The sequence below is a fragment of the Astyanax mexicanus genome, chromosome 6 (genome assembly GCF_023375975.1).
Source record: "Astyanax mexicanus isolate ESR-SI-001 chromosome 6, AstMex3_surface, whole genome shotgun sequence".
Lineage (NCBI taxonomy): Eukaryota > Metazoa > Chordata > Actinopteri > Characiformes > Acestrorhamphidae > Astyanax > Astyanax mexicanus.
Window position 1 is genome coordinate 23,991,086 of NC_064413.1, and position 22,192 is coordinate 24,013,277.

Sequence of the window (22,192 nt, forward strand, 5' to 3'; positions counted from 1 at the left end):
AATAAATGCTCTAAATGACAATATTTTTATGTGTAGTTTGGGAGAAATGCTTTCCGTTGCTCTGTAAAATATACAATATTTACAGCAAACCATGATCCTCCAGGGTGTGATTTTGTCGTCAGATGCAGTACACTTCTGCTGCTCCACTGATCACATTAGCTAAACTCCTGTCTGCCCACTAAACTGAGATTATTAAGCTTTCCCACTTACCAAAAAAAAACATTACTGTTTTTCTACAGTGGGTCAAATTAACACCTGCCTGCCAACACAGACAGCAGTACAGCACTGTGTGAAAGTAGCATCACTCATTACATCCCAGCTTTTATCAGAATGACCCAGCTTTTACAGATATACCTGTGATCGTAGCTTAGTCCAGTGACAGTTTGTTTATACTGTAACAAATTATGCCAGCATGTAACTAATGTGTAACCAGCTATAATCTGTGCCAAATGAGGTTGTACAGTAGAGTTACCCTATACATTTATATCAACCTCATTCCATGCTGCTGCCCGGACTTAGCCCAAGCCTCTCCTGTGAGACCCCCCACCCCCTCAGGCATTGTGTCTCTGTGCAATCTCACCTCCGTCTTATCTGTGCTCCCATTTCGGAGGGATTGGCAGGGTGGGGAGGGGGAGTTAGGGGGGCTTTCCCGAGGCCCTGGCTGGATAGAAAATGAGATCAGTGTGCCCAGGAGAAAGTGTGCAGTCCGGACCGCAATGAAGCTAATCTGGCCCTGCGCTCCTGAGAACAGGCCTCCATTCCCCATCTCCAACCAGCAGGCTGCAAGAAAAAGAGGATCCATGTGACTTTTATTAGATTCACAGCCTGATTCCAATCTCACAGTCTCCTCATTCTCTTTCTCACACACGTACACTTTCTTTTTTTTTTTTTGCATTGTCAGAACAACGGATCATATGTACATACACTCGTTGTTGCATCTATAAGGAAGCAGTCGAAAGGATTAAAACTGTCGTGCTAAAACTAAGGGTCGTGCTAAACTGTCTTAAGAGTGACTCAGAATGGCAGCGGGTCATCTTCATCATTTGTACCTATTCTAAACACACACGCCAGTGTGTTGTTTCAACATACTGCTGCCATCTCAAGAGCTTACCCTAAAAACTCAGGTGCCATAACCAGCTGCATCTCCAGACCTGATCTTTTAATCTCCAATTGAAAATGTGTGGGAGTGACAATCGACACTAACATAAAAAGCTCATACGAACACACATACACACACACAAGCACACACTGTATGTTAAACAGTTAAACAGCATGAGTCACTTCACCAACACCATCAAAAAAAATCCTGTTGCTCCACCCACCCTGTGCTGTTTACCATTTACCATCTGCAGAACTACAAGTACACATTAGCACACGAACACTTTCAGAGCTAAACAACATAGCTCTCTCTCCAAACATTCCACGCTAACTTCCTCCAAGTTCCCTCAGCCAGTTTTAAACACATTCTGGGACAAGCTAAGGTCATTAGTGGGGGTTGAAAGCCGTATTGTATTGACTATTGAAAGCCCAGGTCAGTACTTGTAGCTTGTGAAGCATGCAGATTTGGGCTGTGGTGAATAATAGGAAACAGTTGCGCTGAAGTGTTTGGCACTCTGCATGGCATGAGCTTCAGACAGAGCTTCAGACAGCACTCCGAGACCCTGCGCTATTAGAGCAGATCTGACGGAGAGGGGCGCCATCTAGTGGGCACACCACTGAACCAAATGGAATTATGCATTTTCTTCCAATCTTACTTCTAGCCTGTAAATCACAACAGTCATGGTTATTCCAGGATAAATCCAAGCAGATTTATACTACTCTTAATCAAATGAACTAATTTTACTAAAATTACACCTCTGTCTCTGCCTTTCTCTCCCTCCCCCGATTCAGAAATGGAGGTGGACGCAGTGGGACTTTCTGTGCAATCAGTATTGTGTGTGAGATGTTAAGGCACCAGCGCTCTGTGGACGTGTTCCATGCTGTCAAAACACTGAGGAACAACAAGCCCAACATGGTGGATTTATTGGTAAGTGCTAACCCTTATGACCAATCACCTAAATACAATGTCATGTATGAAAAATATGAATAAGCAAATAACTACCATCACCATTTAGCAACATTTAGCTGATGTTACCCTTCATTAACCAATATATTAAATAAAATTTAATTAACACAATATAACAATTACTCAAAATAACCCCAGATTTGATAACTCAATCATCTCTGAGCAACAATAATATGAAAATAAGGAGCCGATGAAGGGGACCATAGGATATATATAAAGCCATTTGAATGCATCTGGAAACAAAATAAATCTATTTTACTACATATTAAAACATCACAAAATGTGTTGCTATTTCATAATTATAAAATAACATGTAAACCAGACCCGCCTATTGAAATTAATGTAATACACAGGAAATGGCACATAACACATTTTGAGTGAGGCAAAATTATGGGGCGGAGCTTGTCAGCTTGTGATTTGTTTTGATATGTTAATAAATATGGGGATTCTAACACCTTTAATTTTACTGTGTGCATTGTGCTCTAAATGAAGCTTTTGTGCAGCTGACATTTACAGTCTGTAGACATTGTGATTTCATTCACCCTGATCTTTATTTTGTTTTTCCTGCAGGATCAGTATAAATTCTGTTATGAAGTGGCACTGGAGTACTTGAATTCTGGATAAGTGTTCTGGAGACGGCTTCCCCCAACCCCCCATCGTCCCACTGTCCCACGGCCCCTTTTCCCCCTGAATAGAGACTATACCACGCATGAATGTCAAAGGGATGGACTGAGACGCGAAGAGGTGCGCTGCTCGGGCCGCTGTGGCCGTAACTCGCGGTTGGCTGAATGTGGTCGGAATATGGTCTTCAGAGTCTAAACGGAGGGCCGGACTCTTGCACTGTCCACAGTTTGAACTTTTAACTCTGACCTTTGCCCCTCTCCTGTCTCTTCTGTTCGGTGTATGTAAATTTCAGCGAGAGCTGGTCCAGTCACACACTCCCCGTCTTCATGTTACACGTCTTCTCTTCAGCGAGCACACTGATGTACCTTTCTCTCTCTCCGTTGGTCTCCGTCTGACTGATTTCTGCATTTGGGATCTTTTTTTCTCTCTCCTTCTGCCTGTGACTCCTGTGTCTTGCCTTTTGATCCTCGTTGGATAACTCATGTGGACGTGTTTATTTTTTTATCACTGATTTTTATTTGATTTTCTACTTCTGTTTGTTATTAGGAGACAGAATGATGTGTAGCTGAAGTGAAAAACTGGCATTAAGAGCACGGATGCTAAATGTTGCATTGCCATTATTGTGATTGCTGCAAAATGTTGTTGTGTTAAAAGGTGGAGCACTGCTGAAGCTGTCCACGAGCAAGCTTAACGTCATGTCAAAAGATCCAAAGCTTATATTCGTGATCATTTGTTAATATTGTAAATACTTGAAGGATGGCAGATTATTTATTCATTGAAAGTTTTTTGTGAAGCACATTGAGTGACAATCATGTTTTTATTTGGTCATTATTATCTCCCTCTTTTGTCAGGCTTGGCATAATAATGGTGACCAGGATGTAATGTTAGCTTTTTATTTATCTTGTATGGACAAATTAAACTTACAAATACATACATATCTATACCGATCTGCTCTGTGCTCTTGTCTCTTTATTCTCCACTGCTGGAAACCGGACTCTGGGTAGCCTGTAAGCAACCGGACAGTCGCGTAATTCTGGGTCATTTAGGGGAGAGATAAAAACATATGGGCAGTTTGGCAAACAGGGATTACACCTAATATATCTGTGAGGAGTTGGTGTTTTCTCCTTGTGTCTATGAAAGTTTCCTTCCAAAAACTCGCATGGTAAACTAATTGCCACTCTTTGCTAGGGTTGAACCTCCAATCACCAGAAAGCACACCAAAATGAGAAAAGACATTACTGCTAAGGTGGGTTACCTTTGCTCCTTTCTATTTTTAGCAACAGGTGAACTGCTACCAAATATTAATTGTAATGGCGCTTCTGATCCTTTTTGTATAATTTTTTTCATTTTAGATTTTCTAATTTATTGTGTTCTATCCTTAATAATGAAGTTCATAAGATCCGTTTTTAATGATTGCTGTTGCAGGCAAACTAGAGTTGGTGAAGAGTTTACCCTACAAGATTCCACACAAAATCGTGTTTGATTGTCTGCAACTGAGGTTAGAAGCAATTTTAAGGCTGAAAATCAAGCCAATCATACACCACACAACTTTCTCTCTGACTCTCAGCTCAGACTGCATTAGAGTCTGCAGACTAGAGCAAACACAGTACTGCAATGAACATTAAATATGAATGTAAGTAATGCAATACTTAACACTCTGCCCCTTATAGGGAGGGACTGATAGTGACCACACATCATTTTACTGTGGAAAGTCCTGCAGGAGCTCTCTAAAGCTAACCTGTAGAGGTAAAGGAAACATCTTAATTTTGTAAGGTTATTTTTGGTTAGTTCTTTAGTCAGAAATGGAGAACTAACTGCTATGAAATAATGTCCAAATCTCTGTTCATTTTAAATAGTTTAACCAAGGAGCATCAAACTCTTTTAGGTTATGGGTCACTGTCAGTTAAGAGTCAAGTAGAGTAGACCCAGACCATTAGTCAGGGGCGTAGCAGCAAATTCTGGGCCCTGTACACTCTAAATGTCAGAGGGACCCTATCCATGCCAGTACACAAGGAACGTGAGGAAAAAAGGGGTATTAAAAAAAAGCATAAATAAGGTTTTAAGCTACAATCAGATCAGATTATATTGATGAGTGGGATTTTCATTTACTACCTGTATTGATGCATTTGGCCTATTTGTGCTCAAACACCTAAAACATTAGGCTACACTAACGTTTTGATCCATGACAGTCATGCAAATTTTGATTTAAAAACATTTACACTTAAACAGGAGAACAATAGATAACTGTACACTCAGAATCGGATCAAATAAGCTACATTATTTTTGTAATGAGAAGGTACGGTAGAAATGAACAGAAAAAAATTGTGAAAAAAGCGCCACTTTTTGTTTGTTGACAATGTTGACAACTAACCTTAGGTGCCTCATAATTGTCTTTATACGGTGGGCGTGGCCAAAGGGCGGAGCATATGTCAATCACTTACTACACTTTCGTTGTCAATCACTTTTTATTAAGTCAATGATCAGACAGACCAAGCTGTCCTTCATTTTTTACTGTAGCCAATCACCTTAACAGATCTGTCAAAAGAAGGCGGAAACTGCGGTGCTACCGGTTAAACGTAGCGCGATTTAAACTTCTTAACAGCGGTGAAGCTAAATGTGTATAAGTATTTTACAAAATACTACATTAACAGTTTAAACACATTTATGTGCTATTGTAGTTAGTCCTGCCTATATGCCGCTCTTAAACAGAAGTAACTGAATGAAAACGTTAGAAAAGCCCTGAAAAGCCATATTTTTAAATCAAAGATTAAATACTTGTTTTTCTGGAATGGCACATTAAATCGTGTGTATGTACGTATATATTTGTATGTGTATATATATATATATATATATATATATATATATATATATATATATACAATTTAATTTTATTTATTAATTTTATTGCAGTAATTGCATTAATATATATATATATATATATATATATATATATATATATATATATATATTGTGTAAAAAGGAATGGGGAGAGCACAGTCTCCTTTGGTGCTCCTGTGCTGCAGACCACAGTCTCTGATGTACAGTCCTTCAACCTGACATACTGAGGTCTCTCAGTGAGGTAGTCTGTGATCCAGGAGACCAAATATGAATCCACCTGCATCCCCACCAGCTTGTCTTTAAGTAGGAGAGGCTGAATGGTGTTGAAAACACTAGAAAAATCAAAGAACATGACTCTCACAGTGCTGCCTCCTCTGTCCAGAAGAGAGTGGGTCCAGTGGAGAAAGTACAGTATGGCATCATCCACTCCCACTTTCTGTCTGTAGGCGAATTGTAAGGGGTCCATTGCATGTTGAACCTGGGGTCTGAGGTGGTGTAGAAGCAGTTCCAGGGTCTTCATGATATGTGATGTAAGAGCGACCGGCCTGAAGTCATTGAGCTCACTGGGATGCGTCTTCTTGGGTACTGGAACCAGGCATGATGACCCTCCCCAAACGCAGACTCAGGTTGAAGATGTGCTGCAGGGGAGCCCCCAGCTCAGCTGCACAAGACTTAAGTAGTCTGGGACACACTTTGTCTGGCTCAGCCTCCTTTCTTGGGTGGAGTCTCCTTAGTTCACCTCTAACCTGGTCAGCAGTGAAGGTGTGCAGAGGGCTACAGTGGTGCTGGTGGTCAGGACAGCTGAGTGTGGGGAGGAGGGGGGAGCGGGGGCTGAGTTGCTTGATGAGATGACTGCCAGAGCTGTAGGGTCTTGAACAGGGCAGTCAAACCGGTTGTAGAAGGTGTTGAACTCATTGGCTCTCTTTACTTCACCATCTGCGGCACTGTCCATCCTCTGCTTACAGCCAGTGATCGTCTTCATTACATTCCATACCTCCCTCATGTCATTATCCCTCAGCTTCTGCTCCACCTTCTTCCTGTAGGACTCCTTGGCCTCTCGCAAATGGACTTTAAGCTCCTCCTGGTTGTTATAAATATGCCTTATTATGGTTGTTTAAAATATGCCTTATTATCCGGTGCACCTTATTTATGAAAATAGACCAGAAAATAGACGTCCATTGATAGTGTGCCTTATAATACGGTGCACCTTATAGTAATCCACTGTTCAGGCAAGTCCTCAACTGTTTGAGGGGGGTGTTCTGTATGAATCATCATTGGGATTAGAAACAGGTGGATTTGTCCCCCCCAAAAATGTTATCGTTTCGCTCAGATCAGCTGTACTTTTAATGAGGAGACAGACCGGTATTAAGGTATTAAGTCCCGCCTCTTAGTAGAAACAGCCAATCAGCTTACTGGTTTTGCGGTGCGCGGAGGAGAGGCAGTGTTGGGGAAGCCCCCCCCCCTCGCTGTGAGATCGGGCTGCAGCAGCTTCAGCTGATTAAGATCTGGTTATACGCAGATTTTTCTAAAAGAAAGGTAACTATAGGCTAACCACGTAAACTGTGATGAGATGTTTCTGATAGCTGGTTAAAAATACACGTCTCTGAATCAGCACACAGTTTAAACCCACTGTGATTAATAAACTGCAGCTGTGTTAGTGAGTTAGCTTAACTTTGGAATTAGTTAGATTGGGAGTCAAGGTTAAAGAAAAAAAAACAATATATGTAATGTTCAACTTTCCCTGTACCTGATCAGCTAATCATGATTTCATTTTCAAACTGTCTTTATTAATTTAGGATTAAAGGACTTACTGTGAGCTATAATGAACTAAAATTCATTTAGCTAACTAGTTATCTAGAAGCCAGATGTAGTGGATAGCCAGAATGTAGTACAGTACTTTATGTTTGTAGTTTATAGCAGTTTCTTAACCCTGATCTCTGCCCCAAAATTGTTTTCCATCAGATCCAGATGATCAGCTAATAAACAGTCATTTACTGAATTTACCTCTTAAAATCCTTTAGCCCCATATGGAGCCTAAAAAAATGTTCTGATGTTTATAAAAATCTCTATGAAATGTAAAGTTACATTCTTTAACATAAAAGGACACCATCTTAAGATAAGCTCTTAGTAGAAAAAAAAATAAAAGCGCAGGAGAAAATGTAAATATACAACAGAATTGACATGCCAATAATAATAATAATAATAATAATAATAATAATAATAATAACCAAATCTGTTATATTATTTTAAATATTAGGTGATAACTGATCATTTTTGTCATATGTATATAATTCAGACATTGCATGCATAATTTGGAGTAACATGCATAAACGTGGAGTAACATGTTTAGGTTGTAAAATCACCTTATAATAATAATTTACTTAATTTAAAGTAGTTTCCACAAATGTTGTTCTAGGAAACTATAGAGTGGGCTTGGGTTCATATTGGCAAATGTGTCCCCCCCAATATCAAGCCCGCTCCTACACCCTTGTGAATCATAGATATTCTGTGATTCGTTACACTACTAATTTGAACGTAGGGCTGGGTACGTACTGCAATATAAATAGTACTTTACAAAGTCTATAACTAACTATAATAATACTGACCAACATGAAGTAAATAGATGAATGTTGGTGATTGCTTATGGCTTATGGTTGCTGAATAGTGTGTTGTCTGGCCTGGGAGACAATACAGGCAGACAGAGGACTGAACTTTCACCAGTTATGACCAAAATGTTGCAGTACAGTCATCAGTTAGTAAGAGCACACAGCCTGTGCTCGAATGAGTGCACAGCTGACTCTTCCAGAAGACCGTTTAAGTGCAACACGATCCAAAGCAACATTTAATTATATGTAACAATATACTGTATCTCACCACAGTAAGTACACCCCTCCTATAATTGTGGCCACACAAAATTTTTACACATTTTATTTAACACAATTTGGCTATTTTCACTGAGGGGTGTACCGGCACTCACTTTTGTTGTGATTTAGACATAAGTGGCTGTGTTGAGTTATTTTGAGTGGACAGCACATTTTGTACAAGCTGTACACTGACTATTTTTGGGTATGATCCAGATATAATAATCTTAACAGAAACCTGGCATAGGCACACCATTAATGACAGTTTTAAATAACCTCACCTTTAATAGAATTGAGATAAAAATAGCTACTCCACGTGGTTTTTAAGAGTAAATATGCAAACTATATTATTAATTGCGGTTTCAAAGGAAAAATGCTTTGAATCTTTAAGAGTATCTCGGGGGAGAAATCAACCTTTTGTATTGGTTGGGATTTCACACTACATGACTTGTTGTGCTGTAATCGCGGGTCCTTCAGTTGTTGTGACTTTCAAACTACACAACTCATCGACGACACGGTAACAAATGACACGATTTTAACTGTGGGAAATTGCAGACTCACTGAGTTTCTCTCCAAAAACATGCTCATCATGAGAACAGAACTAACACACAGGAGAACTGGCGATGCCCTGCCAGAGAATCTCTATAGAGGAAAATATCTGATAATTTTTATACAGAAATATATAATTGTAATTATGTCCTCTTCATAGAACTATATATTAAATGTTTCAGCACCACAGACATAATTATTAAAGTTATAAACTCAGTGCTCTGCCTGTATCTCCAGCTTCAAATTGCCTCTTAAGTTGCTGTGGATCTGGTAAAAAAGGGAGAGGGGGTAAAAAAAAAAAGAAAATGCTCATTCAAGTATATTTACAGTAGTAAAAACTATTTTTATTGGCATTTAAGGGGTTTCGTTTAACAGTGCAAAACAGCATATATTTGGAATATAAACACATATTGTAAAATAATTAGTGAAAAAGGGGTAGAATGCAAACAAAATGTTCTCTACAACTAAACAACAAGAAATGTATATATATATATGTATGTATATATATATATATATATATATATATATATATATATATATATATATATATAGGCTGTATGAGGCTGTATCTGCGTTTATTTATTATCTATTAATCTGTTAGTTTGATTTGGGGAGCAGAGCAGAGCTGCGGGAGGAGGGGTTTTAGTTAGTGATCTGTGTGGATCGGACATTTATGAAAATATGGAACAAATCACGTCCCTTATTGATTCAATACAGGACACAACATTTAGTTGCCAAATAAAGGACGGTTCCATATTTTATGGGACGGGTGGCAACCCTACTTGTAAGTGCTCTATCAAAAAGTGACTTGAGCAAAAGTACCTTTAGTGCTCTATTAAAGAGGTGACTTTATCAAAATTTTCAAGTAAAAGAACTTTATCAAAAAAGTGCGGAGCCCCTAAGGTGACATCATGCCACAAGATCCTGATGCATGGCCACAACTTATTAAGGCATAGGAACAAGATCCTAAGGTGTTGACACAACTTTAACATTAAAACATAGGAAAGAGATCCTAAGGGGTGGCCATGACTTGTTAAGGCAAAAGATCGAGATCCTAAGGTGTGACCATGACTTACAGAGACTTACATGACTTATGCAGACCCGTTTACCTTCCTTATGCCTCATATTGCACACAGCTCCTGAGAGCCACTTGTTTTGTTTTCTGTGAAACAAAAGGACCTTGTGGCCATGCCTTAATATCTACGATTTAATTAACTTAAATTAACTCCCACGCCTTAAGTTGTGGCCATGCCTTAGAATCTAATTCACACGCTTTAATAAGTCGTGGCTATGCATTAGGATCTCGTTTGCATGTCTTAACTATCTTGCTCCCATGCATTAGGTTATCATTCCCACACCTAATAAATTGCGGTTCTCAATCTGACGCCTTAACAAGTCGTGGCCACAGATTATATATTTTTTTACATGATGCCACCTTAGGGGCTTCTAAAAAAGTGGCGAGTAGAAGTTAAAGTGTTCTGTAAGCAACAAACTTAAGTGAAAGTACAAAGTTTTCAACATATTTTTTATTTAAATATTGCAAGTAGTTTATTGTAAAACATACTACTGAAGTACTGAATGTAAAAGTACAGAACTGTGTTACGTAGTTGTTACAGAAAGCAGTGAAAAGTTCTCAGCGTGAAAGGCATCTATCTAAAAAAATATATATTGGAGTTTTTACTTCTACTCCTTATAATTTAAACATAACCTCGTCACTTCTATTTCATTTCATTTTAACTAAGCTTCCTCAACATATTTGCATTGTACTTAAATTCAATGGAGTGGGGGTAGTGCACTATATGGCATTTTTTTCTCTTACATCACTCATATTTTTAGTTTTTAAGTACTTTTAAAAGCAGTACTTTTACATTTTTACTTGAGCAAAATGCTTGAGTTGATACTTCAACGTCCTATTTTTTATTTTTCTCCCCAATTTACACGGCCAATTAGCCATCCCACTCGAACACTGCGACCTCCCGCTCATAGAGGCAGTGCTTTAGACCGCTGGACCACTCGGCGCCCCAGCGTCTTATTTTTAAACCCTGATATCCATACTTCTGTTTGAGTAATGAATGTAAATACTTTTGACACCTTAAGTACAGCAGTGAAGTAGTTCTATTCCTTACTACAGATCTCTGATAACCTGGGACTGTTTTGGAGGGTCAGACCAACCAGTGATGGGTCAGTCGCGAACGACCTGGCTCTAAGAGCTGGCTCCTGAGAGAGAGCCGATTCTTTTTTTTTTTTGGCCGCACGTGATCGGTGTGTCACACTGAGCAAGAGCAGAATAGGAAGAGGAGTGCTCTTTTTTATTGCTGAATAAACATGATTTATTAGTTACAGTTATACAGTGTGAATCTCATTCAGTTATAAAGTGTAATTATATATAAAGTGTAGTTGTCGGTTATCATGCTGTCTAACTTTTTTTATATATTTAAACTTTTATTTGAAATTTCAAGATGATACATATAAACCACAATAGAACACAGCATAAAAATATACATTGAGGAAGAAATGTAAAAAGCCAGTGAAAGCTCATCATAAATAATATATATAATAGTTTTTAGGCGTTTCTTATTCTTAGCAATTCTAAAAGATTTCAAAAGTGAAGTAAAGTCCAGTAAGAAGATTTACAAGAGCGAAAGTAGTAATTACTCAATAAAATAATAATATTAATAATATACTCTATAACAAGATCAGTGTATAAAAAAACATTATATCACTATGGTTAATATTCACAGATATGTTAATTTTCTTAACAAAGAAAGAAAGAAAGTCTTGCCAGAATTTAGATACAATGGAAAAACAGGGCAGATAATAACAGAAACAGAATCAACCCCTCAAAGATAAGCTAATATTTTTGCCAATCTTTGCTAAACTTTGCAAAAAAAGATTACCTTGATGCTTGGTTTCTTTTGGATTTACACATTTATTTTTTATGTTGTTGAGTGACACTTTGTTGATGTTGTTCGGTGCTTTTTGTTTCACTGTATATAGTTGCAAATTTACAAATAATATTCACATTTAGAGATTGGGCCTGTTTGTTTACTGAGATGGGCCTTTGTTTTTGTATTTCATATTGTATTTCACATTGTACACAATATTTCAATTTATTTTTGTATAAATAAAGCCATATAAACATTACATATTTCATATAATGTATGTTTCCACACTAGTAATTCATTTTACACATAATTTGGTAATAAAATGATTTAAGCAACCAAAAATACTATGGAGCCACTCGGGAGCCGAAATAGCCGACTCTTCTTAGTGAGCTGAGCTAGAAGAACCATCTCCCTTGAAATAGCCGGAATTCCCATCAGTAAGACCAACAGACTGATTTGACTGTTCGGATCAATGTTAGTTTTATCAGTTTAAAAAATGCAGCATTTATATGTTATTTTTTAAATAGGTAAGTTAGCTACTGGTAAAAGTAGATATTACAATAAATGCACTTTCACTTAAAGGAGAAATCCTGTGTGAAGTGTAGTGGCCTCATTAATATTTATTCATTAATATAACTACAGTTAATAATCTTAGTCTTCTTAACTCTACTGTTTGGTTTGTGTGTTGTTTAAGGACCTGAAGAAGGGTTCATTACTTTTTCATTACAGCACTACAGCTGTGTACAGTTGTGTACAGTGTTCTCTACAGGCAGTGGAGGAACGGAACTCTGTGACCCGAGAATTCCGCTGCTCTATGATGTCATACTGATGATGTCACAGAACCCTATACAAGGAGGAGTCATCTCTTAGGAGCTCATTTCTGGTTTGGCAGTTAATCTCTACAATCTCCATATCGTCCCGTCTCAGTGACAATGTCAGATTCGTCTAAATCCTGCAGCCTTGATCTCAAACCAGAAACTGGTTGCACACAGAAGAGCAAGGTAAGAACAGTTTACTACTGATCACAGTGACACCTGACTGACTAGTGGTGCCAATCGATTAAAATAATTCATTACAACTTTCTTCTCTTTCCGTCTGCAGGAAAAAACGCATACCACTAATGTCCTGAAGAGTTTGGGCTACCAGGTGGTGGATCACCTCGGTGAGGGGGGTTTTGGCGAGGTTAAACTGGCCACTGCTGAAAGGCACCCCAAACCGGTGGCCATTAAAATATTAAAATACAGGAACTCTGAGGAAATCGCCATCCTGAAAACAGTGAGGCACCCTAACATCATTCAGGTGCACGAGATCTTCGAGATGCCTAACGGAAATGCGTTCATCGTGATGGAGGCGGCTGAGATGGATCTCGAATCCCGTGCGATTAAGGAGATTCCAATTGACAAAATCAGACTGTGGTTCTTCCAGCTGCTCAGCGCCGTGGACTATCTTCACCAGCAGGGCATCGCCCATCGAGACCTGAAATGTTGCAACGTTCTGCTAACCGCTGACAGCCAGGCCAAACTGACCGACTTTGGAATCGGATGTTTTTTTAAGTACTTCCCTGACCTGTGTGATACGTACCCGTGCACTCCTGAGTACGCTGCACCCGAGGTTCTCAACCAAATACCCTACGATCCTAAGAAGAGTGATGTGTGGAGCCTGGGGCTGATCCTGCACGAAATGCTCACCGGGAGGCTGCCCTATGAATGTACCAGCGACTTACCGCTGAGTGAGCCTTGTCGGTCCATCATCCAATCCATGCTGCAGCACGAACCTTCTGATCGGCCTTCAGTAAATAAGCTGTTACAGCATCCGTGGCTGCAGTCGACAGCAGAGCGGTAAATAAACCTTTTTTGAAAAAAAAAAACACAGTATTAAGTTCCAGGTTTACATATTATATTTATAATTTATTATATGTATTTTAGTTTGAATTTATTTTTATTAAATTTTTATTGATGTTTATTTGTTCATTTTAGGTCTGATAAGAGTTTGGAGCGTCCTGCTCGTGTCCAGGTGGGTGTCCTTCTGATACTATGAAAAAAAGATACAGAAGATGAGTCTTAGAACACACCTCACTTCACAACCCTTTAGATTAATGGAATTACTTTAGATTTTCACATAATTAAACAGTAAAATTAACATTTTTAGCATTTTAGCGTGCTAATTTATTTTGCCACTGTTTATAACACTGTAAAGTGTCTTCTCTAAATATATTTTAAAGTGGGGTCTCATCCCTGCAACATTAATGCTAAATCACTGCTTCAGAATTTCTCAATTTGTAATGGGTTGGGAGCAGTAGCTCTCCAGCCCAGAAGGTTTTAGAACCCAAGTGCAGAGTAGTAGATCTCAAAGCAGGTAAACCCAAGAGAAAGAAAAATAATAATAATAATAATAATAATAATAAAAAATAATAATAATAATATATAATTATTAATAGGGTATATAATAATATATATAATAATATTATAAATTTATAATTATTATTAAACCCCGCTCCACGCGGGGATCAAACCCAGGCTGTCACGGCCACAGCCCAATGCTCTAACCGCTGAACCAGCGAGCGGATTGGGACACAGCCGCCTTATTCGCCCCTAGAGTCTCTCAACCCCGCCGAAAGGGGCGGAGCAACAAAAACGGGCGGATAATCAAAACGGGTGGAAAACAAAAGTCCCGCCTAGCGTGAGCGAGAGAGAAGGGGAGTGAATCAAAACAAAGACCGCCGGTAAGTGCCGGCTACCTCTTATGGCGCGAGGTGAGGATAAACTAAACAAAGGGCTTCCAAACTAAACAAAGAAGTGAACTAAGGTGCTTATGGATTAAACGCTGCTCCACCAGAGAGGAGAGGAACAGCGAGGGGAGAGAAAAGGTGAGCACACCGCGTGCCTCACGGGCTGTCACACACAGACACACACACACACACACACACAAAGACTCAGAGAACAGAGGAGAGCGGTGGAGCTCACAGCTCTACACAGCCCCACCAAACTCGAGAGGGAAAAACGGCACTTGCCGTGGATAGGAAAGCAGGGAAATGAGAGCCGGAGCTCAGAGAAAAATCGGGCATAGATTCGCTCTCACGAGCTTCAAAGATCCAGCGCCGAGTGGCTGGTTGGCGTTGCTTATAAGGTGTTCAAAGCAGGTGTTGACAATTAGCCAATTAACCCTCGGCGCTGGCCTGGCGCGCCCTCTGTTTGCCCCGGAGGGTGCCTCGGTTGGCCACCAGCCCTTACACAATTACAAATCAAACCACGATTGTTTCTTTCTCGTCTAAAAACGTTTTTGTACAAATACTGTAACTTGCACCACCAAGTGGGCTGGGTGTGAGCGGGTTAGCTGTGATGCTAAAAACCAGGTTAAAAACACAACCTGTCCTCAGCTACACAGCCTTATTCCAAAGCTAAGTGTGTTAGCTGCGATGCTAACATGTTTACTTATGCGAACTGACACATATTAGCCTTATAGTGTCCAAATTCTTTCCAATAATTTCGCAAAACTTAATTTCTCAGGAAGATGATGATGCTGACCAGTCTAAAGTGGAGTACCATGGATGCCTCAACTTTGCTGCTGTTAAAAGGGCAGCTAAAGCTCTCGTCGCACCGATTGTCAGAGCGTTCCGGCCAATCCGTAAGAACATGAGTAAGATCTTCAGCCGGGACAAAGTGGTGCAGGATGCTGATCATTCTGCTGGGAGACTGAAATTCCCCAAGTTTAAGGTATGTGTGGACCACAGCCCAACATTGAATATTTTAAATATTTGACATTTAGTTTTTAGTGGGTTAATCTTTGATATTTTGTCTTTTAAACAGATCTCGAAGAAGAGGGCCAAAGTTCATCCCTTATAAACATGTAGCAGCCTATTTTTTTGACCAGAGGAGGATGGGTCCCCCCTGTGAGTCCGGTTCCTCCCAAGGTTTCTTCCTCCAAATAGGAGGGAGTTTTTCCTTGCCACTGTCGCATTTGTCTTGCTCACTGGGGGTAAATGTATTTGTAGCTAACCTCTAGCTAACATTCTTCAGAGGCGCACTCCGTCCCGGCGGCTCCGTGCCAGCAGCTCCTGAGGCACGTTCCGTCCCGGTGGCTCCCGAGTCTCGCTCTATCCCGGCAGCTCCGTTTCAGCAGCTCCCTGCCGGCGGCTCCGGCCCGGCGGCTCCGTTCCGGTGGCTCCGGCCCCGCGGCTCCGTTCCGGTGGCTCCATGCCAGCAGCTCCTGAGGCACGTTCCGTCCCGGCGGCTCTCGAGTCGCGCTCTATCCCGGCGGCTCTCGAGTCGCGCTCTATCCCGGCGGCTCCGTTCCGCCGGCTCCATGCCAGCAGCTCCTGAGGCACATTCCGTCCCGGCGGCTCCCAAATTGAGCTCTATCCCGGCGGCTCCGTTCCGGTGGCTCGGTCCCGGCGGCTCCGTTCCGGCGGCTCCATGCCAGCAGCTCCGTTCCGGCGGCTCCATGCCAGCAGCTCCTGAGGCACGTTCCATCCCGGCGGCTCCCAAATTGAGCTCTATCCCGGCGGCTCCGTTCCGGCGGCTCCGTTCCGGTGGCTCGGTCCCGGCGGCTCCATGCCAGCAGCTCCGTTCCTGCGGGTCCATGCCAGCAGCTCCTGAGGCACGTTCCGTCCCGGCGGCTCCCAAATTGAGCTCTATCCCGGCGGCTCCGTTCCGGCGGCTCCGTTCCGGCGGCTCCGTTCCGGTGGCTCGGTCCCGGCGGCTCCGTTCCGGCGGCTCCATGCCAGCAGCTCCGTTCCGGCGGCTCCATGCCAGCAGCTCCTGAGGCACGTTCCGTCCCGGCGGCTCTCGAGTCGTGCTCTATCCCGGCAGCTCCTAAGGCGAATATGTCAACTGCCCATTTGCAGATAATGTTGTCTTAAATAAACAACTATTCTGTGTTAATGTTGTTTCTTTCTTTTATTTTTAAAGTAAAACTATATAACAATAGACATAAATATTTAACTTTTCACTTTAGCTGTACGTGAAACACTAAGTTTAAACCCTGAAGAAAAAAACGTACATTAGTCAGGATCTAGAATTACACTCAGTGTTTTACTATAGCCTCACAGCCTCACTGAAGTGCATTTACTGTACTGGTGTACTTTTATTCACTTTATTCCTTATCCCCCGCCTATAGAATAGTCATAAATCACAATTACACCAAAAAGTTTTAAGTAAAAAATGTGTTTAATTTTGCTGTATACTTGTATTGTATGCACTGTTATCTCAGTATCAGGTTTAAACTAGCTTTAAATGGCCTGAACTGGTTCTTTACTGTCACTGTGTTAATGTTCAGCCTCCCTCTCTCTCTCTCTGGAGCTCTCAATACAACTGTATTACTATAGTCTCCACAACCTCTATCTGGCTACCTAGCATTGTAATAAGATTGTAAGAACCCAATACAAACCCAGCAAGACGAAAAAAATACCATTGATTAAACACTGTAATAATCATGAGAGTAATACACTGTAGAAACATTGTACAATGGTAATAGAACAATAGTAAGATGGTAATAAAATTATAAATAATTAGACAATTAGACAAAAGATCCATGTTAACACAACAGTGAGTGCAAATGGAGGAGCTACTGAACGCGATGTCATGTGACTGGAAAAAAAAAAACTCACTGGTCCTCCCGTTTTTTTCAATTGCAGTCTGCATACAAGAGTTTGATACAAGAGAGATGACCTCCAGAGAAACTAAAGCCGCCACAAGTCGGGACTCCTGTACTTGACTTAGAGGTGCGGAAAGCGTTGTTCCGAAAACGTAGGAGCACATTTTCACCTAGCCGCTTTCTTCTCATGACAGGACTACCACACGCTGATGATTTTAAAACGTAACTCCACCCCCACTCCACCAATTTGGTATTTGTTGTGTAAACTGCGATCTTCTAAATGGACAGCACTTGGGCTGCGACTGGTAATGTTTTCCGAGTCCACAAAAACACAAGTACAGAGAAGAACGCAGATTGAGAAACTGTCCGGATTGGGCTTTAGCTGATCTTTCTTTACCTTTGCACCTTGCTAATCCTGTTACTGCTGAAGCGCCCTTTAGCTGACCCGCCGGCGGGCCAGTTCTATGTAAAAAACTTGTTTACTATAAATGTTTAAACACATTAAATTTAATAAACTCAACTAGCTATATTACTCACCTGGGTCGAGTCAAAATCCCCCAGGCTGAAGTCGGTTGGTGAATGGCAGTTGGTCGGTCGTCCTCGCGCTCAGTTTCTGACTCAATGCCGAAGTCTTTATAGAGGACAACAGTAAAACAGATCTGAATGAGAGTCAGAATCATAAAAAAAAACGTGGAGCTGTTTAAACAGACGTGATTATTGCGAGGATCTGGCAGAGAAATACATGATCTGCCCCACGGTATTCTACTATGGAGATGCCCACATAATATAAGCAGCTAACTGTAATTAAAATGAATAATAATAATATAATTTTTATTAATAAAATAGTAATCAATGATACAGAATGATTAATCTAACTGTTTTTTTTTTTACTTTTCTGTCACCTGTGTGTAAAATGAAACTATGACATTCTAAAATGTAAAACATATACATTTTTTGTCAATTTGTAAAAAAAAAAGTAAGTATTTGAAGGAAATGAGTTGATTCTAAAAAAAATCATGTTTTTATTACTTAAAATTGGCTTGTTCAAAATCCTTAAACATCAACAACGCATATATTGCTGTTAATCCACTTCTGAAATTATTAAGTTTGCGCATTTTCACACAGTATTTCGCGAGCTTTTACACATTTTATTCATTTTTATGCATCTGCAGCCTCATTTCTAAAACTCTGTGTGGATTTTGCAGTGAAAATGTGCAAACAACACCCTGAAAATGCTGGTCACCCAAAAAGTATTTATAAAAATGTTCACATGCACACCTAAACCCTGCTTCCCCTTTATAAATCACAATCTTCATCAAAACGTACAGGTGAGCCAGTCCAGTGCTGCACCTTCATACTGCCCATATTTACCTAGAATTAGTCCATGCAAATCACCTAATGAGTACTTTAATTGTACATAATATGTAAAATATACTTTTGGCATGCTTTTGTATATCCACTTGGGTCTTGATTGCCCTATAAATTCAAACATAATTTGGAATAATCCACAGAATTAAATAAGTAAGTAAGTGTAACAATGATAATACAAATAAAGTTGAATAAAATACAGCAAGCATCGAAATATTCATTTTTAAAGTTAATTTAAAAAGTACGTGTTAATCTTACCTAATCCTTCTTTGATCTTTCTTTCATAATCTTGATTTATGCTTTATGAACTGATGTGTGTACAATTAATTTCAGCTCTCTCCGCAGTGTTTTGTAGGAGTAAATGGGTCAAGCTTTGCTATTTATATAAGTATTTGTTGTTTATAAATCACTGTTTCTGTGTGACGTTTTAGGTATATTTTTTTGTGTGTTCACACCCTTTATAAATTAGACAATAGATGCTTATTTCATCTGTTCATGCCTTACCAAACCAACACATACACTTCTACGTTACCTAAGCTCCCATAAAACACATGCATATTTTTACAGTGGAACATTGAGATCTAGTACTCTATATTAATATTAAATTATAAAGAAAATGCTGAAATTTAAGGGAGAAAAAATGTTTGTGCATTGAGTATGATATGTATGCATGATCTATATAAAGCTCTGGAAAAAAAACAAGAGACCACTTAAAATGATAAGTTTCTTTGACTTTACCAAACTGAAAACCTCTGAAATGTAACCAAGAGGAGGATGAATGATCACAAGTCACCATACCAAGCTAAGCTGCTTAAAATTTTACACCAAGTGAGCCATAAAGTTATCCAAAAGCAGTGTGTAAGACATGCCAAAATGCATGAAAAATGTAATTAAAACCCAGGGTTATTCCACCAAATATTGATTTCTGAACTCTTAAACCTGTATTTTGCTATAATGAACCCCGCCTACACGATGCGGGGAGGGGAACTGTGATGATGTTACTTGGGGTACAGTTCAGAACAGCTTGAGACGGTTCCCATGCCAAGTCCCCCCCGCAGCTAGGTGAGTGATTAAGATGAGGGTGGTGATGGGGTGGAGGCGGGTGCGAGGTCGAAAGTCACGAAGGTGAGGAGCACCTGGGAGTTATATATAGGACCAGGGGGAGGAGCGTGGGAACTTGAGGCGTGGTTCATATCCTAAAATTGTGTTAATTCTTAACAACACGAATATGAACTTGTTTTCTTTGCATCATTTAAGGTCTTTCTAATTTTCTGCAAATAAATGCTCTAAATGACAATATTTTTTATTTGGAATTTAAAAGAAATGTTGTCTACAGTTTATAGAATAAAACAACAATGTTAATTTTATTCTAACATAAACCTATAAATAGCAAAATCAGAGAAACTGATTCAGAGACTGAAGTGGTCTCCATTTTTTTCCAGAGCTGTATGTGTTGTGCGTGTCTGTACAAATATGAGACAATGTTGGTATACCTTACTATTTATTTTTTTTCTTGTTGAATGATTAATCTTTGTACAATTAATTGTTTACTATGTTTATTTTTAAATAAAAAAACTGAATTGCAAAAAAAACAAATCACAGATACAGTGGAGTTTTTATTGAAACAATACCATATCTCATGAGCGTGACAGTGTTAGAAAACTGTGTATGGAGAATTGAGAGCATGGAGAGTGTAGGAGTGTAGAGGTGAAGCTGTGTGGTGGTGAAAGTCCGCTAGATGTCAGCAAAGACTGCTTCTCCTAAAGCTTCTTACATGCGCGAGGTGTGACGCAATTAAATTGAATTTACTCCATCTTTGTCGTTGTGTTTCTTTGTCATTTTAGTTACTATACCATGTCACTTTTAGCGTGAATAAATACCACTATGATGTGTGTGGTGATGTGTGACCCTGTATTCAGAGTTCCGCCGTTAGATGTGGTATATTATATTAGCTGGATAATAACCTGCAGTGCGAGGCAGCGGCCAGTAAAGGGTTAACGCGAATGAACTCAATGACTCCTTCCCTTTATTTGGGAGGGGATACTGGGTTAGTTGTAACAGTGATGGAAAAAACAATGCTGTGGTTGAAAAAATATATATTTTTGACGGTAGCTAGCTATATTTTTATTCAAGATATTATAAATATATGTCACATGCTTTTGTGTACACTATATTTATTATTTTTATTTTTTTCATTAATATGAACACACAAAATAGCTAGCTAGCTTAGCATAATCACACACAATCAAACAGCTAAAGCTACTCCCTCTACGCGTGTATGCGTGTGTGTGTGTTTATACACACCACAATAGCTGTGCGTGCGTGCAAGCTACTGCTACTGTCGTCAATGACAACTCGCAGCGTCCAATGAATTCCTCGTGAATGAACAGGAGCGTCCAATAGGAGCCGGAGGAGGACAGAAGGTCCCGCCCCTCAGTGTGCCTGCAACCAACCAAGTGCAGACATTCCTGAATAATTTACGCAGGATTGCTTCGGGGAGTGACGCAGAGAGGATACTGATGCCCCGATACTTTTCCGTTAATTTAACAGAATTTCGGACAATTTGGAGGAACCGGCGCGTGTCTCCGCGGTTGGACTTTTGCGGTTTCGAGTCGACGGACCGGACTGGGTAAATGTAAAACCGGCGGCTCCAGAAAGCCATCTTTATGTCGATATCGGTGTGGTGTCGCTGCTAAGGGGAAGAAAAAAAGATGCCGCAGCCAAAGTCTCGAAAAATTGCCGTCCTGGGCTACAGATCCGTGGGTAAGTGATGTCCTTGCGGCCGATTTCGGTCTAACCGAGGAACAGCCGCCCCGGGGGGCAGCTAAGCTAACCTAGCAGACTCACCCAGTTTCAGCGGGGAGGCAGGGCAGGGCAGGGCAGTGCAGTGCAGTGCGTACGTCGGGCTAATGCTGGCTTAAGTCAGATCCTCATGTCCGCTGCTGTCCGCTCAGTGATTCGTGTTGTGGTGAACCGAATCAGCTGAATGTCACTCGTGTGCAACACACTCGGTCTCAGGGGCGCGTGCGCGCGTGTGTGGCTAGCTAGTTAGTTAGTTAGCCAGCTGACCTAAAAGCTAAGCTACCCCTCTATTTAACCAGGTGTCCGTCTGTGGTGAGACTGGACTACCTGAACAGTGCAGTAGCCGCCGCTACGGACACTGCGAATACATCCTATAACGGATGTCCAAGTTATCCAGTTGACTAAAGCTAGTTTTGTCCGTAGGCATCCTTAACGTTACATTCAGGGTGCTGTTACGAGCCAAGGCCTCAACTATAAGCTAAAATGACTGAAATTATTTATGTGACCTTGTGACGTGATAGTTAGCTGTCTTCTACTAGCTAATACATTCATCATCTTGCGAGAATTAACCCTTTATGGACCTTTTATGGACCTTTTATGGTTTCTCA

At 40.3% G+C, this 22,192-nt stretch overlaps 3 protein-coding genes and 1 long non-coding RNA gene across 19 annotated transcripts in view; 3 read left to right on the top strand and 1 right to left on the bottom strand.

Moving 5' to 3' along the window:
- The window catches only part of ptprma (protein tyrosine phosphatase receptor type Ma), a 278,929-nt gene extending 275,293 nt beyond the window's left edge, over nt 1-3,636 (top strand). For all 16 annotated transcript variants that reach the window (XM_049480692.1, XM_049480695.1, XM_049480693.1 and 13 more), the window contains 2 exons: nt 1,891-2,026; nt 2,636-3,636. In XM_049480692.1, coding sequence (XP_049336649.1) covers nt 1,891-2,026; nt 2,636-2,689 — 190 coding nt within the window. In that variant the 3' untranslated portion in view covers nt 2,690-3,636. The remainder of the gene's footprint in view (nt 1-1,890; nt 2,027-2,635) is intronic.
- On the bottom strand, nt 630-22,105 carry LOC111193372 (uncharacterized). The gene is made up of 4 exons (XR_002650481.2): nt 21,630-22,105; nt 17,952-18,045; nt 13,546-13,670; nt 630-780 (listed from the first exon to the last, which is right to left on the bottom strand). It is a non-coding gene; the product is annotated as an uncharacterized LOC111193372 (long non-coding RNA).
- LOC103027516 (testis-specific serine/threonine-protein kinase 6) lies at nt 12,106-16,702 on the top strand. The gene is made up of 5 exons (XM_022673919.2): nt 12,106-12,823; nt 12,924-13,660; nt 13,799-13,835; nt 15,329-15,535; nt 15,629-16,702. Exons 1-5 carry the CDS (start codon nt 12,755-12,757, stop codon nt 15,662-15,664), a joined length of 1,086 nt encoding a protein of 361 aa, XP_022529640.1. The 5' UTR covers nt 12,106-12,754; the 3' UTR covers nt 15,665-16,702.
- Nucleotides 21,242-22,192, top strand: part of rheb (Ras homolog, mTORC1 binding) — a 35,384-nt gene continuing 34,433 nt past the window's right edge. Inside the window, exon 1 of the mRNA XM_049480709.1 lies at nt 21,242-21,545. Coding sequence (XP_049336666.1) covers nt 21,494-21,545 — 52 coding nt within the window. The 5' untranslated portion in view covers nt 21,242-21,493. The remainder of the gene's footprint in view (nt 21,546-22,192) is intronic.

Coding starts and splice junctions, on each gene's coding strand:
- LOC103027516 (XM_022673919.2), top strand. CDS start 12,755: ATGTCAGATTCGTCTAAATCCTGCAGCCTTGATCTCAAACCAGAAACT. Junction 13,661..13,798: donor CTGCAGTCGACAGCAGAGCG/GTAAATAAACCT, acceptor TGTTCATTTTAG/GTCTGATAAGAGTTTGGAGC. Junction 13,836..15,328: donor AGCGTCCTGCTCGTGTCCAG/GTGGGTGTCCTT, acceptor TTAATTTCTCAG/GAAGATGATGATGCTGACCA.